A 12,815-nucleotide genomic window follows, 5' to 3' on the forward strand; every position below is an offset into this window, starting at 1 on the left:
GGGACATTTGTTATTTTGTGACATTCAAATCTTGCAACAAAAAGACTGGACTTTAAAACAACAGTTTGTAACCAAGGTTGATATTTTGAAAAAGCTTTACTGCAGAATTTAAATACAACATTTTGAAAAAACTGGAAAAACAAAGCTCTACCGGGACATTATCTACATTACAACATGAAAAATGTTCAACCACCATGTAAAAACATGTTATGTAGCCTTGTTTACAGTCTCACATTTAAGGTTAACATGGCCGTCATCGTTGCTGCGTTTCGTAAGAACAAACTAAATCCATCGTTCTACACAGAACGACTGATGTCCATTCGTCTGCCAGTATGTCCTGTATGCATCTGTTCCTCTGCTCGATGGCTGAGGTTCACTGCTGAGTCATCTTAGCTGCTTCAGCTTTTATTAGTGAGATGAGTTCCAGGTTAATTAGAAACACAAAGCGAAGACCTGCGATCTGAAGAAATACAGAGTGTTAGTCCCCAGTCTCACTCAGTATTGTGGCCATTTAATTTTTTATCGGTGACCGACTCACCTCCACCACCGAGTTGTTATTGAGTTTCCATTTGTTACCCGACAGCACTGGTCTGCCGTCTATGTAGATGGGCCGTCTGCCCTCATTAGCGATAAAGAAGTCTCCATTATTCTTCAGTTTAATAATTCCTGTAAACAAACGCAGTAAGTATAGGTAGCTGCAGTTTTTAATGTTCTTTAACACCATCTGTGTCATTTTTATTGGTTTCTTATGATTATTTTCCCTCTTTCTCATGTCTTTTATAATCGTCTCTTATTTATCTCTTTGTTTTTTATGACCAGCTCTTATCTCATTTTAACTGCTTTGCTTTAATGACTTTCCATGCGTCTTGTGATATTGCGTTGGCGAGCTGAAGGCAAATTTCCACCTAGTTTATTCTATTACAGTTTAATTACATCAGATAATTGATTATGTTCAGCTTCAATATGATGATAAAACCAAACTGATCTACACTCAGCAAAAATATAAACACTTTTCCATTATGTGAAGTAAAGATGTACATTTTCTAGGGCTTATTTCTCTCAAATTTGATTAAATTTTAACATTGTTCGATGGAAAATGTGAGCAAGTGTTTTGTTTGTATTTGTGTTGTTAATAATCATCAGTCAGTTAAGGGTTAAGAAAAGCCTTGACCTTTTGAAATCAAACGTTTGTCACACATAAAACTCTTAGGGCCTGATTTACTATGATTCCAAATAGAGAGCGCTAAATTGCGTGCGCAAGCATAAAGACTGCGCCTGTTACTGGATTAAGTTTTGCGGGTGAAATACTAAGATTGTGACCACAATTGACTACAGGCGCAGAAGTGGTTAAGACCGCCCTATTTAAATGAGGATTTTGCGCGAGTCAAGAGTTGTCAACATGGAGAAAGAGAAAGAGCAGACTCAACGGAAGGGCAGAATTAAATTTGAAGCCACTGAACGGAAAGTACAGCTGACGTTCTGCGATGAGCAGATAACTGGGATCGAGGGATATGACATCCTTGTTCTCTAGGTCCATAGGACTTTTTTTAGTTATTATTATTATTTTAATCCTGCGTCGGTATTTTGGACAGCTCCATCATTACCTGACGTAAAAAAAAAAAAGGTGCTGCGTTTTCCTCCTGACTCACCTGCAGCTCACTGACAGCAGCCATGGAGCGCTCTGCTGTTTCTCTCAAGATTACACATAGGTCTACTTTCAATGGATGAGTGACTTTTTTGTAAATAAAGTAAATAAAAAAATAAAGCAGATCATCACAACGGCTTTTTAGTCCCAGTCCGTCCCTGGTTTCATCTGTGTTCATTCAGTCAGGCTGAGTTTCCATTACGCGTGCCAACAGCCTTTGATCTGACGTCAGAGGCGACTGGACAATCGATATAGATGATATATCTATAGCTGATTCAGATAGTTACATTAAATAGAATTTGGTGTGGTTATGTGTTGCATTTAAATGTGCCTGGAACTGTGGAAACCTGGCTGTGAGGTTTTGGTGACGTGTGCGCACTGTGCCGCCTGCGCTTCGCCGTGCACCGAGAGCAGACCAGGTTAGAGCTGGTTTGTTAAGGTAACGCGGGGTTCCCCGTTCCTCCGGTCTTAACCGGGGAACATAGGTACGACCCCTCCTTGAACCACAAACTGCAGACCAAGGTAAGCCCATACCAGTACAAACACACATTCCTACTCTGGATATCTATATTTAATTTATTCATATATACCAAATAAGAAATAATTGTGCGCAGAGGTGGAAAGTAACAAAATACATTTACTCAAGTTATTGAATACTTTTTTTGGGTATTTTGTATTTTATGAGTACAATTTAAAATCAGGATTTTGTATTTTACGTATAGTACGTATTGACTCAAGTATTGTAATTAGTTAACTTATAAATCCTATCTGTTACTGAGTAAAAATAAAAATTCAGCACAATGAAGACCTACAGGGGGGAAATATACACCAGAACCAGACAAATGATGATGTGCAAAAGTGACGTAATATCCTGTGTCGCGCCAGGCGCTTCTGACCCCTTGTCATATTTCTACTACCCTCACACCCAACGCAAAGTAACTAAGTAACTGTTACTTAAAGTACATTTCAAATGAACTACTTTTTACTTCTTGAGTACATTTTCAGATGACTACTTTTACTTCTACTTAAGTAATTTCAGCAAAGTTGTGGTACTTTTACTTGAGTACAATATTTTAGTACTTTTTCCACCTCTGATTGTGCGTCATATGTGAACGCGTAGTTGAACATGCTCTGGAAAAGCGTAATTTCCTGATTTACAAAAAGTATTATCGTTTATGTATTTCTCAGAGGATATGTGCGTAACGGCAGCCATGTGCGCACACTGCTGTGCCAGTTAAGACCTGCCTTTCAAACGTACTAAATATAGACGCAGAAATAATCACCGCAATCAGTTTCAGGTTTGATAAATCACTTTGCGCGTGCTAAAATAACATATTTACATTTTCTCCTCCCATCACACGCAAAATTGCATGTAAACGCCCCACATTGCATATGCATTAAGGCAAGAACGCTAAATGGGTTGCGAGTGCTATTTTGCCCGTCTGAGAGACGCACTCCTCGTTGCGCCCTGTTAGTAGATCAGCATCAATGCAAATCTGCGTGTGCAATCCAGTTTGCACACATTTTTGCACGCGCAAAGCTTTAGTAAATCAGGCCCTTACAGTGCAAATTCTGCATGACTGAAATGTTCTACTTTATTTAGCTTCTCTGTCTTAAGTAGTTTGCCTCACTGCTCAAGTCTAGAGGGGTTCAGGGAGGACACAACTAGAACAAAAGCTAGAAATTTGATTTTTTTTGGCCTAAATCTCTGAGTGACCTTTTCAGTTTTCTAAACTGGATTCCTGGAAAAGGTTTCCAGTGACTATTTTGTTTATTCAAGATGATGTGACCTGGTTGCATAAGAATTGAGGAAATTGCTCATCCAAACAAAATGCTCACAAAGCTCCACTTATGGAGACAGTTTCCTGCTTTTTGTTCAGCTATTAATATTTTCTTGGGTGGTTTCAGTTACCAACAAGAACACATTTTAGAAGATTAATTTGCATGTAGATTTAATCACCTTGTTTTCTTGATATTTTCCAGGCCGGTCCCTCCAGTGAAAGATCTACATCTATCTGTTTGTCCTTAGTCGCCCTGCCCAAAGTAATCTGCATGAATATGAAAGAAAAGTCATTAGCCTCAAGGTGAAAATGCATCTCCAAAGACAAACAATTCCTGCACAAATGTCTTTTGTGGTTCCTGACAGATGATTACTTACCTCTCGTGATCTCATAAGATAGCGAACCATCCGTCCTCGTAGTGCTGCCAGTGTCTGGTTGTCAAAGTCGGGCATACTCATCCCTGCAGACACACATAAACACAAATAAGTTCCATCAGACTAAATCTGCATTGAAATAAATGGACCCAGAATAAAACAGTCTGCATACCTGTGATACTGTCAACGAGGACCTGCCAACGAGGCAACTCCTGCTCCAACTGTCTGATCTCCCTTTTCTGGTGCCGATCAGAAATCATTAGCTCTGAGAGGAAAGAGAAGAAGAATTTAAATTTATTTTACAAAGTGAAAACTGAAACTAAGGCCAGCTTTGCTATTATGTTATATGTTCATTTAAAATTAAGCTATACAAGATTCACTGAATAAAACTTTTTATAATGATATCTTACCGTGTTCCAAAACCTCATCCCTGCTCTCCCTGTGTGAACACAAACAGTAATGTGGTCACTATTACAAAGTTACAATATTTAGGCGAGTTGAATGAGGGTAAAAACCATGAAATTAATGCTGTTGAAAAATTAAGACTTACTTTAACTTTACATCGTCAACCATCTGCTCAGCATCAGAGAAGTTCAGGACCTGGTCACCTTTAGGAAGAGGCTGAACTGAAACACACAATTAAAACCCATAACAGGGGTTTTATCACACACCAACAGTCAAAGTAAAATGAACAAACTAAACTCACAGGGAATTCAAGAAACAGATGACCATCAACTTTTTGGGTGAAATCAATAAGGTGTCCTCAGGGCCGGCATACAGACAATTTACTGTAGTTATAACAGCATTAAATATACTGTACGTGAAAACATCTCTAATCAATTTGACTAACATTCTGCCTCAAGTCAGGTGGACTTGATTGCTTCTAAGCTTTGGCTAATCAACATTTGAAATGTGTTTTTTGAAAAATGTACATTATTAACAACAATATACAATAAACCACAAAATCAACAGCGACTGCACTCCTCAGAGTAAAAGATGATATTCTTATTGCCTCTGAAAAAGGACTGGCTTCTATACTGGTCCTGCTGGATCTCAGTGCAGCATTTGATACAATAGATCATGAGATCCTGTTACATAGACTCGAACAAGATGTTGGGATTAGAGGATCGGCACTTGTCTGGTTCAAGTCCTATTTATCGGACAGATTTCAGTTTGTTAGTGTAAACGAGGAATCCTCCATATTCACCAAGGTTAACTACGGAGTTCCTCAGGGTTCTGTGCTCGGGCCTATTCTTTTTACCCTGTACATGCTGCCATTAGGCAACATTATCAGGAAACACAACATAGATTTTCATTGTTATGCAGACGACACCCAGCTATATGTATCTGTATGACCGGACGACCCAAACCCATCTATTAAACTCCAGGATTGTCTCATAGACATACAGATGTGGATGACTCGGAACTTTCTGATGCTTAACACAGAAAAAACTGAGGTCATGGTCCTCGGGCCAAAAGATATAAGAACAGCACTTTCAAGTGGAGCTCTAAACCTAGGCAGTAACACCTCAGTCCCTTGCACTACAATAAGGAACCTAGGAGTCCTGTTTGACCAGGATTTATCACTGGATGAACACATTAAACATATATGTAGAACAGCCTTCTTCCACCTTCGCAACATCAAGACAATTAGAAATATTATATCACGACAAGACTCTGAGAAACTTATCCACGCCTTTATAACCTCTAGGCTGGATTACTGTAACTCCTTACTGTCTGGATGTGCTAGTAAGTCCTTGAGAAGCCTTCAACTTGTCCAGAACGCAGCAGCACGGATACTGACTGGAACCAGACGACGTGATCATATAACTCCTGTCTTGGCTTCTCTTCACTGGCTCCCAGTGAAAAGTAGAATCGATTTTTAAAATACTTCTACTTACATACAAGGCCCTGAATAATCAGGCACCTTCTTACATTTGTGACTTAATCACTTTATATCAGGGGTCACCAACCTTTTTGAGATGAGAGCTACCTTAAGGGTAAAAAATAATATGGAGGGCTACCATATAATATTTTTTTGTTTGTTTACCATTTAAATGATTAATATTATGCATTCAACTGCATACACATTAATTCCAGTGCTTACTCCTAACGATAACCAAGTTTTATAAACAATATCAAAGATATTTTACTGAGCGATCATACGGATACATGCAAGTGAGGTGAAGTGAAGTGAGCCCGCAGGCACCGTATTGGCTGCCTGCGGGCTACCAGGTGCCCGCGGGCACCACGTTGGTGACCCCTGCTTTATATCAACCGAATAGACCGCTGCGCTCCCTGAACTCAGGTCTAGTGGTTATTCCTAAAATAACTAGAAGTAGAATATTTAGCTACCAGGCTCCTCTCCTGTGGAACCAACTTCCGCTTTCAGTCAGACAGTCTGACTCGGTCTCCGCCTTTAAGGTGAGACTGAAAACCTACCTTTTTAACATAGCCTATAGTCGAAGCTAGATCAGGTATGTCCTGATTAGAATAGTCTATCTTATGCTGCCATAGGCTTAGACTGCTGGGGGAATTTCCCATCATCCACTTAGAATGAGCACACAGACTTTGCACGAGCCGCACTTTCTCTAACCCGTACTCGATTTTTCATCCCTCACCATTTACCCGATGTACCCTCATGAGATGTAGCACATAAATCCACATGTAGCAAATCTCTAACTGATGTTTAATCTCTTACAGTTCTGCTGACACCAGTGAATGACATGAGGTCAGGACAGGAAAGAGGACTCCGTCATCTTCAAGTCTCTGACCATAACAGCCTTCACTACAGGCAAACCCAGTGATCCAGATGGACCCTGGCATTTAAGACTTTTTCACTTTTTACTCTTTGTCATTGTGTATTGTATGTCTTTGGGTAACATCTAGTGCACATCTGTCCGTCCAGGGAGTGGATCCCTCACCTGTGGTTCTCCCTAAGGTTTCTACCCTTTTCCCTGTTATAACGGTTTTTTCCCTGGTAGTTTTTCCTTTCCCTGATCGAAGGTCTAAGGACAGAGGATGTTACCAACCCTGTGAAGTCCCGTGAGACAAACTATGTTTTGTAAACTGTGGGCTATACAAATAAAGATTAATTGATTGATTGATTGATTGAATCATAAAGTAAGAATAAATAATATGTTATTAAAGCTCACATAGAGTGGTCCTGTTGCACATATATGTTAGTTATGGAGGTCTACTTACATACATTAATTTGTTTTTATGGTCAAAAACCTCCTAGTTGCTGTGAACGAGCCAATAGATATCCCTTTTCTAATGCTGTCCTCAGGCGCGATATTTCAGACTGAACTCTCACACCCAGAAGACAGAGTGTGCTGTGATTGGCCAGCCAGCGTAGAGCCTTCCCAATTGTCTTGTGATTGGCCAATACCCGGAAGTGACATAATCCGCACACCCGCTCTCAGAAGCTCAGCTCCCCCCTCTAGAACAGTTGATGCACTGCTACTCATTATCAAAACATTGTTTTAACAATGTTTAAAAATAGCTTCTTCACGACTCCCCGCCGCAGTCCCTTTTATGACTTTGACCAGGAGTCAGACTCAGAGTCAGAAGACACTGTCGCTTGTGAAACACCTCCACAACTGACGTTATTCTTCTTCTGCGGTACAATGTACGCAACCGGATGTGCCTGGACTAGTGCCCGGAGCAGGAGGATCTGCTGTTCAGGAGAACTGCTGTTTACGTAACCGGACCGGGTTTTTTCAGAGATCTCTCTGAGCCCGAGATTACAATAAAACACAGCGTTCTCAGCAATGGCTCAACTGTTTGTTTCGAAACTTCAGGGCTTCATAAACAAGGTAATGACGCAGATACACACTAAAAAACAGCGTTAATTGGAACTTCCGGTCTAGGTCCGCTTTAATGTTCTGTTAGTATTTCCTGGACAAAGACAGAAATATTTTCCTATATTTCTCTTGTTTATGAGAAGCATAATTTAAAACGTTAAGAAGTGATTATGATGGCATTACTAAAGATGCAGGTAACGGCCCAAAGTATAAATGACTGGGAAACTGACCGACTTTGCCGGACTTTTGCATTCTCTGAGTGCTAATTGTGGGTCAATAACATTCTGTCAGATGTCAAACACATTTAAGTACAAAAAAAAGTACATGCTTCCACTGGAACTCACCACTCTGGTCGTCCAGTAGGTAGTACTGCTTGAGCAGCTGCCAGTGCACCAGTAGACTCTTGGCATTGCGAGATGGGTGAAAGACACCGGGGTGTTTGCTCAGTAGCTCCTGGAACATATCCAGTTTGGGCTGACTGGTCTGTCCAATGACAAATACAACACAAAACTGCTTATGAGTACATGTGCAAGTAGAACTATGGTTATGATGATTCTAAAGCAAAATGTACATACTGAACCAATCTTGGCAAGCAGTGCCTCCTCAGTCTGACTAAAGAGGGCTTTGCTTTGAATTGCTGCAATGGCCTCTGGATGAAGCTGTCGCATAGCCTGCCATGCAAGCCTAACCATGCAGACAACAGAGAGGATGGGATTTAAAGTTCATGTAGGGAGTCAACAGCAAGTTGGATACAAAAACATTAGACAGGGGGTAAAGATCAAGTTGTTGCCCTTACTTTGAGATGACAGGATCATACAGCAGGGCATACCACCGCTCTTTAATTTCCCGCAAAGTAAAACGACAGCTGAACTTGACTCCCAGATGAACCGAGGTCAGATCTGTGGTCTAGAGAAAGAAAGAAAGATTTGTAATTAGAATGTAACACACTGACATAAACAGATTAATACAAACTAGTAGCAAAGTTTCTTGACAAATTGCAATTTGTGAGCAAAGATTTCTGCGGAACTCACCTGCAACACTGCATTTATAAGAAGCAGATCATCAGTGGGTTTCCATCTCCCCAGGTCTTTAGTAATATGTAGAGGCTGCTTGCTTTTCTTGACTCTTTTGGTGATAGGTGCAGGGTTTATTACCATAGCGAGAGGCGGCGTGAGAGTCGTTCCTGACTTTGTCACCTGACCAAATACATCAAAGGCATAAAAATGATCCATCACATCTCTGCTACAACCTCAGCCATTGCTTCCTGAGGGAATTAGTAGATTTCAGTGTCATATTTACCTTTTTCTTCTCATTAGAAGAAAGTTCACTCCCGGAACAGCGGACTGGCTCTATAACCTGAGGGCCTTTGACTCGACTGGATGACTTTACAAGACTGCTTTCCACAAGTTCATCATCAAACTTCTTCCTCTTTATTGACCTGAGAACATTATTTTTATCAATAAATACAATTTTTAATAACCCATTATTCTACTGTTAACCAGAATGGACAGTAGTTTACAAGAAAACAAACCTGGATGAGCTTCTACGTTTGGGGACACCACTGCCAAATGCTTGCATTGCTGTCCTTTTCACATCTTTAACTCCAAGAGACTCCTCATCCTCGGACCGACTCTGGGCACCAGCTACTGCCATAGATGCACCAACCAAAGGATCACCTGCCTGCATCTGTTCAGTAACATAATGACATACATCAGGGAATAATTCCGACGAGCAGGACTGAAAATATGGTTTGACTAGAAATCCTATCTGTTGCTCACATTATGCTTCCAGTGAGCATAAACCTGGAAAAAACAAACAGTCTTCTTTGTCACATATTATAAAATGTAAATATGTGTCATAACATTCTCTAAAATGATGTGCATTTTATTGTTATGGTTCTTAACTTTTGTGTTTTGTCTCTAGTGATTTGATAGAAGTTAAATTGTCAGTAGTTTCTGTTTAAACAAAAGATTAGATCTTTTTTTAAATTCACTTCTTGCAGATTGGATGACCTCTTCAAAGTTGACTTTATCCCCAAATTCAATCTATCTGTGCCAGTAATTAGCAGGGTTATGAACATGCCTATCTAAAATACTGATGACTTTGATATGATAGAGTAATATCATATATTAATTACAGGTCTGCCTGTCCAACTGTTAATTGCATAACTGTCCAACGGTTTGCTTGACAGGCTTCTAACTTGGCAAGTGAAGTGTGATGTGTTGCTGATGGTTTCTTGGGAGTTGGGAGGAGGGAGTCTCTTCATTCTTGTTGTGATCAGGTTTTTCCGCTATGCCTGGTCATAACACTTACTAAGGGCTCAAGTGTGTGCAGTGTGGTAGATGTGACAGCTCTATCGCAAATGAAACTATACGCAGGCATGCCAAAAGAGAGAGGACATGCAAGTCAATGCATGTGATGCCGAGTTAGTTTAAGGCCAAGATGCACTAGTAGAGAAAAAGACAAAGAAAAAATAATCCACTGAGTGTAAATTCTCAAGCAAAATTGATGCTAGAGGTCATCGAACATCTGTAAACACACAGGACGGTGAACCTTGAAGCAAATGGACTACAGCAGTAGAAGACCAAACTGGGTGCCACGTTATGAGGTGTCTGTGTACCTAATTAAGTGGCCAGAGAGAATATGTATCGTCTTCTGTATGCGAAACAAATTGCCCCACAATAATGTCACATTTTTAATACACTGTACTCTTCTGCTTATTATAACATGCAATATTAGACAATATGTAAAAATCAAGTATGAGGTGAACAGGATGTCTGAGGTTTCACATTTCGTTATAGTCATAGATTGTACATATCCGGTAATAATATCACAATCATGTGATAGTAAACAACGATGTGACAGCGTGGTGTTCTGGCTTTTTACTTGATAGTAAAAGCACAGACTATGGCCCGAAGTAATATAATTATTTGTGAGGCCTATTTCAAACAGTGTTTGTGTATTGAACGTGAAATACAGTCAGGAGTAAGGACAAGCTAAACAACATAAGCCACATCTTTTGTTGACATATAACGTTAGCCACATATTCCACTGTAGCTACATTTACCATGTAACATTCTAAACCATATGAACACGTGTTAAACAGACCCATATATAATCCAGACTGCATTTAATGATAGCTTATTTGGTTAAACAGCACAATTTAAATTAGAAATCGCTGGTTTATGTTCACCAGCCAGGACAGACTTAGCTAACAGCGTTCAGGCGGTAGCTACAGTTAGCCCATTAGCAAGCTAACACAATGAGCTACCGAGTCTTGTGACTTACCTTTCCTTGTTGTTTACTTTACTTGTGATACCCGGTCCGTTAAATTGAGTCTGTAGTATGTCTGTGTATTTTAGTAACAGCTCAACTGCGACCTACATGACTGACCAAAATGCTTCATTGACGAACCGCTGTTAGCATTAGCTTCTCTGCTATTTTCTTCCTTGTGAGGTATGGTTGTATGGGTATGACATTAGCGCCTCCTCCTGGTCTGGAGTGAAGACAAGACACGGAGCCACTGGGACTACCAGTGTGGTCACAATAGTCTCTCTTCTACTTCTGTTTACATCATTATTTTGAATCAAACTGTTTTATTTATTTTATTTCATATTATTTGGGTCACATGGTGGTGCAGTGGCTGGGATTCTTTCTTTACTGTCATGAAGATCATCAGGTCAGATCCCAGTACAGTACAAACAAGGTATGAGTGCCACCTCCTGGAGAGAAGCTGGGAATGTGCACATACAGTTGATAACATCAGTGTCTAAGAATAAACAATATTTAATATTTAATATCTAATGAGACTGCAGACTGTAACAAACAGGACTCTTCCACCCTTTTTTTTTTTTTTTTTACAGTGACCGTTGCATTATTTATATATGTTTTTAATTCCTTCCTTGTAGAGCTTTATTATAGTATATTTATATTTTATTGTAACATTTTTAGTTTTGTCTACATCTGTCTACATCTTTTCTCTAACATGTTCCACTCATAAGTATAGTTTGCATTCATCTCATATATTTCAAATATTATATTTAAGTATTCTTCAGTGCTCAAAATTGTGCTGCTGTGACAATAATTTCCCATTTTTTTCCGGGATCAATAAAGGACATCTTTCTTCATTTTCTCAGCACGCTAATGCCTCAAAATGCACACTGCTCGTTAATGTCACATACTGGACCTTTAACTTGAATCAATTCAAGCATATTCATTACCATGCACCAGTGTTACTGCAGCTGCAAGTGACGTGTGTGGATCAATAATGAGGAGAGAACGTGGAAACACAACAGAAAGGCAGCCTTTGGTTGAGAAGAAATGTAGGACAACATCTACATCTTTCTGCAGTGCTTTCAAACGAGTGCTCTTCATATTATTGATCCACACATGTCACTTGCTAAAGGCCACATTACTGCAGCGGCACTTAAGTGGTGCGTTCAAGGTGTTTTTCTAGCATAGGAATTTACATACCCGATCAACAACAAAGGGCTTGTGAAGCTTGTGAACATTTTTTTCATAAATAAAATATATCCACTGGACACACAAGTCCTCTGAGGCTGGAAGTTTGTGTAAAACACTGTGCTCCGCTGTGCAGCCACTCTTCCTACCTCGCCTGCAGTCTCTTATTTCACGAGGAGGAGCTATGGTGGAGCTGCGAAGTACTCTGCCTGGCGGGGTGCCAACATTCACGGTGAAATGCTTGCTATGTCGTCATTCCGAGGGAGGTTTAAACATTGCGTGTTTTATCGCCTATACTTACACTAAGTGGAATAACTAAAACATGACTAAGTCTTGTTTTTTCACATTTTGGGGACTGGTATGGCCCCCTGGTCCGGGTACTAAAGTATAATCTGTTTTTTTCACAATACCAACAAACGAGAGCACGGAAATTTCCTTGTTTCGTATTGAACCAAAATACGAAAAAACGGAAACAGCGCCCCTATTTCCTTGTTTCGTATTCAACCCAAATATGAACAAACGGAAACAGTGCTCCTTTTTCCTTTTTTCGTATTTAACCAAAATACGGAAAAACGAAGGAAACAAAACAAAATAACGGCCCAAATTTGTTTTTTGCAAATTCCTTCTTTTGTTTTTCGTTTATTAATTCTCGAGACGGCGACTGACAGACCGGAAGCGGAAGTGAAGTGTAAAAACTTCAAAATAAAAGCGTGCTAATTTATTGTCATACAGAATATATACCATTCTC

General features: G+C 39.8%; 1 protein-coding gene across 1 annotated transcript; it reads right to left on the minus strand.

Moving 5' to 3' along the window:
- Window positions 1–156: 156 nt before the first annotated feature.
- Window positions 157–11,024, minus strand: mcrs1 (microspherule protein 1). The gene is made up of 14 exons (XM_083887996.1): window positions 10,895–11,024; window positions 9,138–9,292; window positions 8,906–9,044; window positions 8,638–8,802; window positions 8,403–8,512; window positions 8,182–8,290; window positions 7,951–8,089; window positions 4,351–4,426; window positions 4,211–4,239; window positions 3,973–4,065; window positions 3,804–3,886; window positions 3,606–3,693; window positions 539–666; window positions 157–460 (listed from the first exon to the last, which is right to left on the minus strand). The coding sequence occupies exons 2-14, from the start codon at window positions 9,290–9,292 to the stop codon at window positions 374–376; spliced, it is 1,401 nt and encodes a 466-aa protein (XP_083744122.1). The 5' UTR covers window positions 10,895–11,024; the 3' UTR covers window positions 157–373.
- Between the last annotated feature and the right edge of the window lie 1,791 nt (window positions 11,025–12,815).

This window comes from Microchirus variegatus, assembly GCF_963457635.1.
Source record: "Microchirus variegatus genome assembly, chromosome: 4".
In the NCBI taxonomy this organism is placed as follows: domain Eukaryota; kingdom Metazoa; phylum Chordata; class Actinopteri; order Pleuronectiformes; family Soleidae; genus Microchirus; species Microchirus variegatus.

Bases quoted from the DNA above. Each gene is read 5' to 3' on its own strand.
- mcrs1 (XM_083887996.1), bottom strand. From the start codon at position 9,292: ATGCAGGCAGGTGATCCTTTGGTTGGTGCATCTATGGCAGTAGCTGGT. The intron at 4,240-4,350 runs GTAAGTCTTAAT...GTGTTCACACAG, and splicing joins GTTGACGATGTAAAGTTAAA to GGAGAGCAGGGATGAGGTTT. The intron at 3,694-3,803 runs GTAAGTAATCAT...ATATTCATGCAG, and splicing joins ATCTTATGAGATCACGAGAG to ATTACTTTGGGCAGGGCGAC.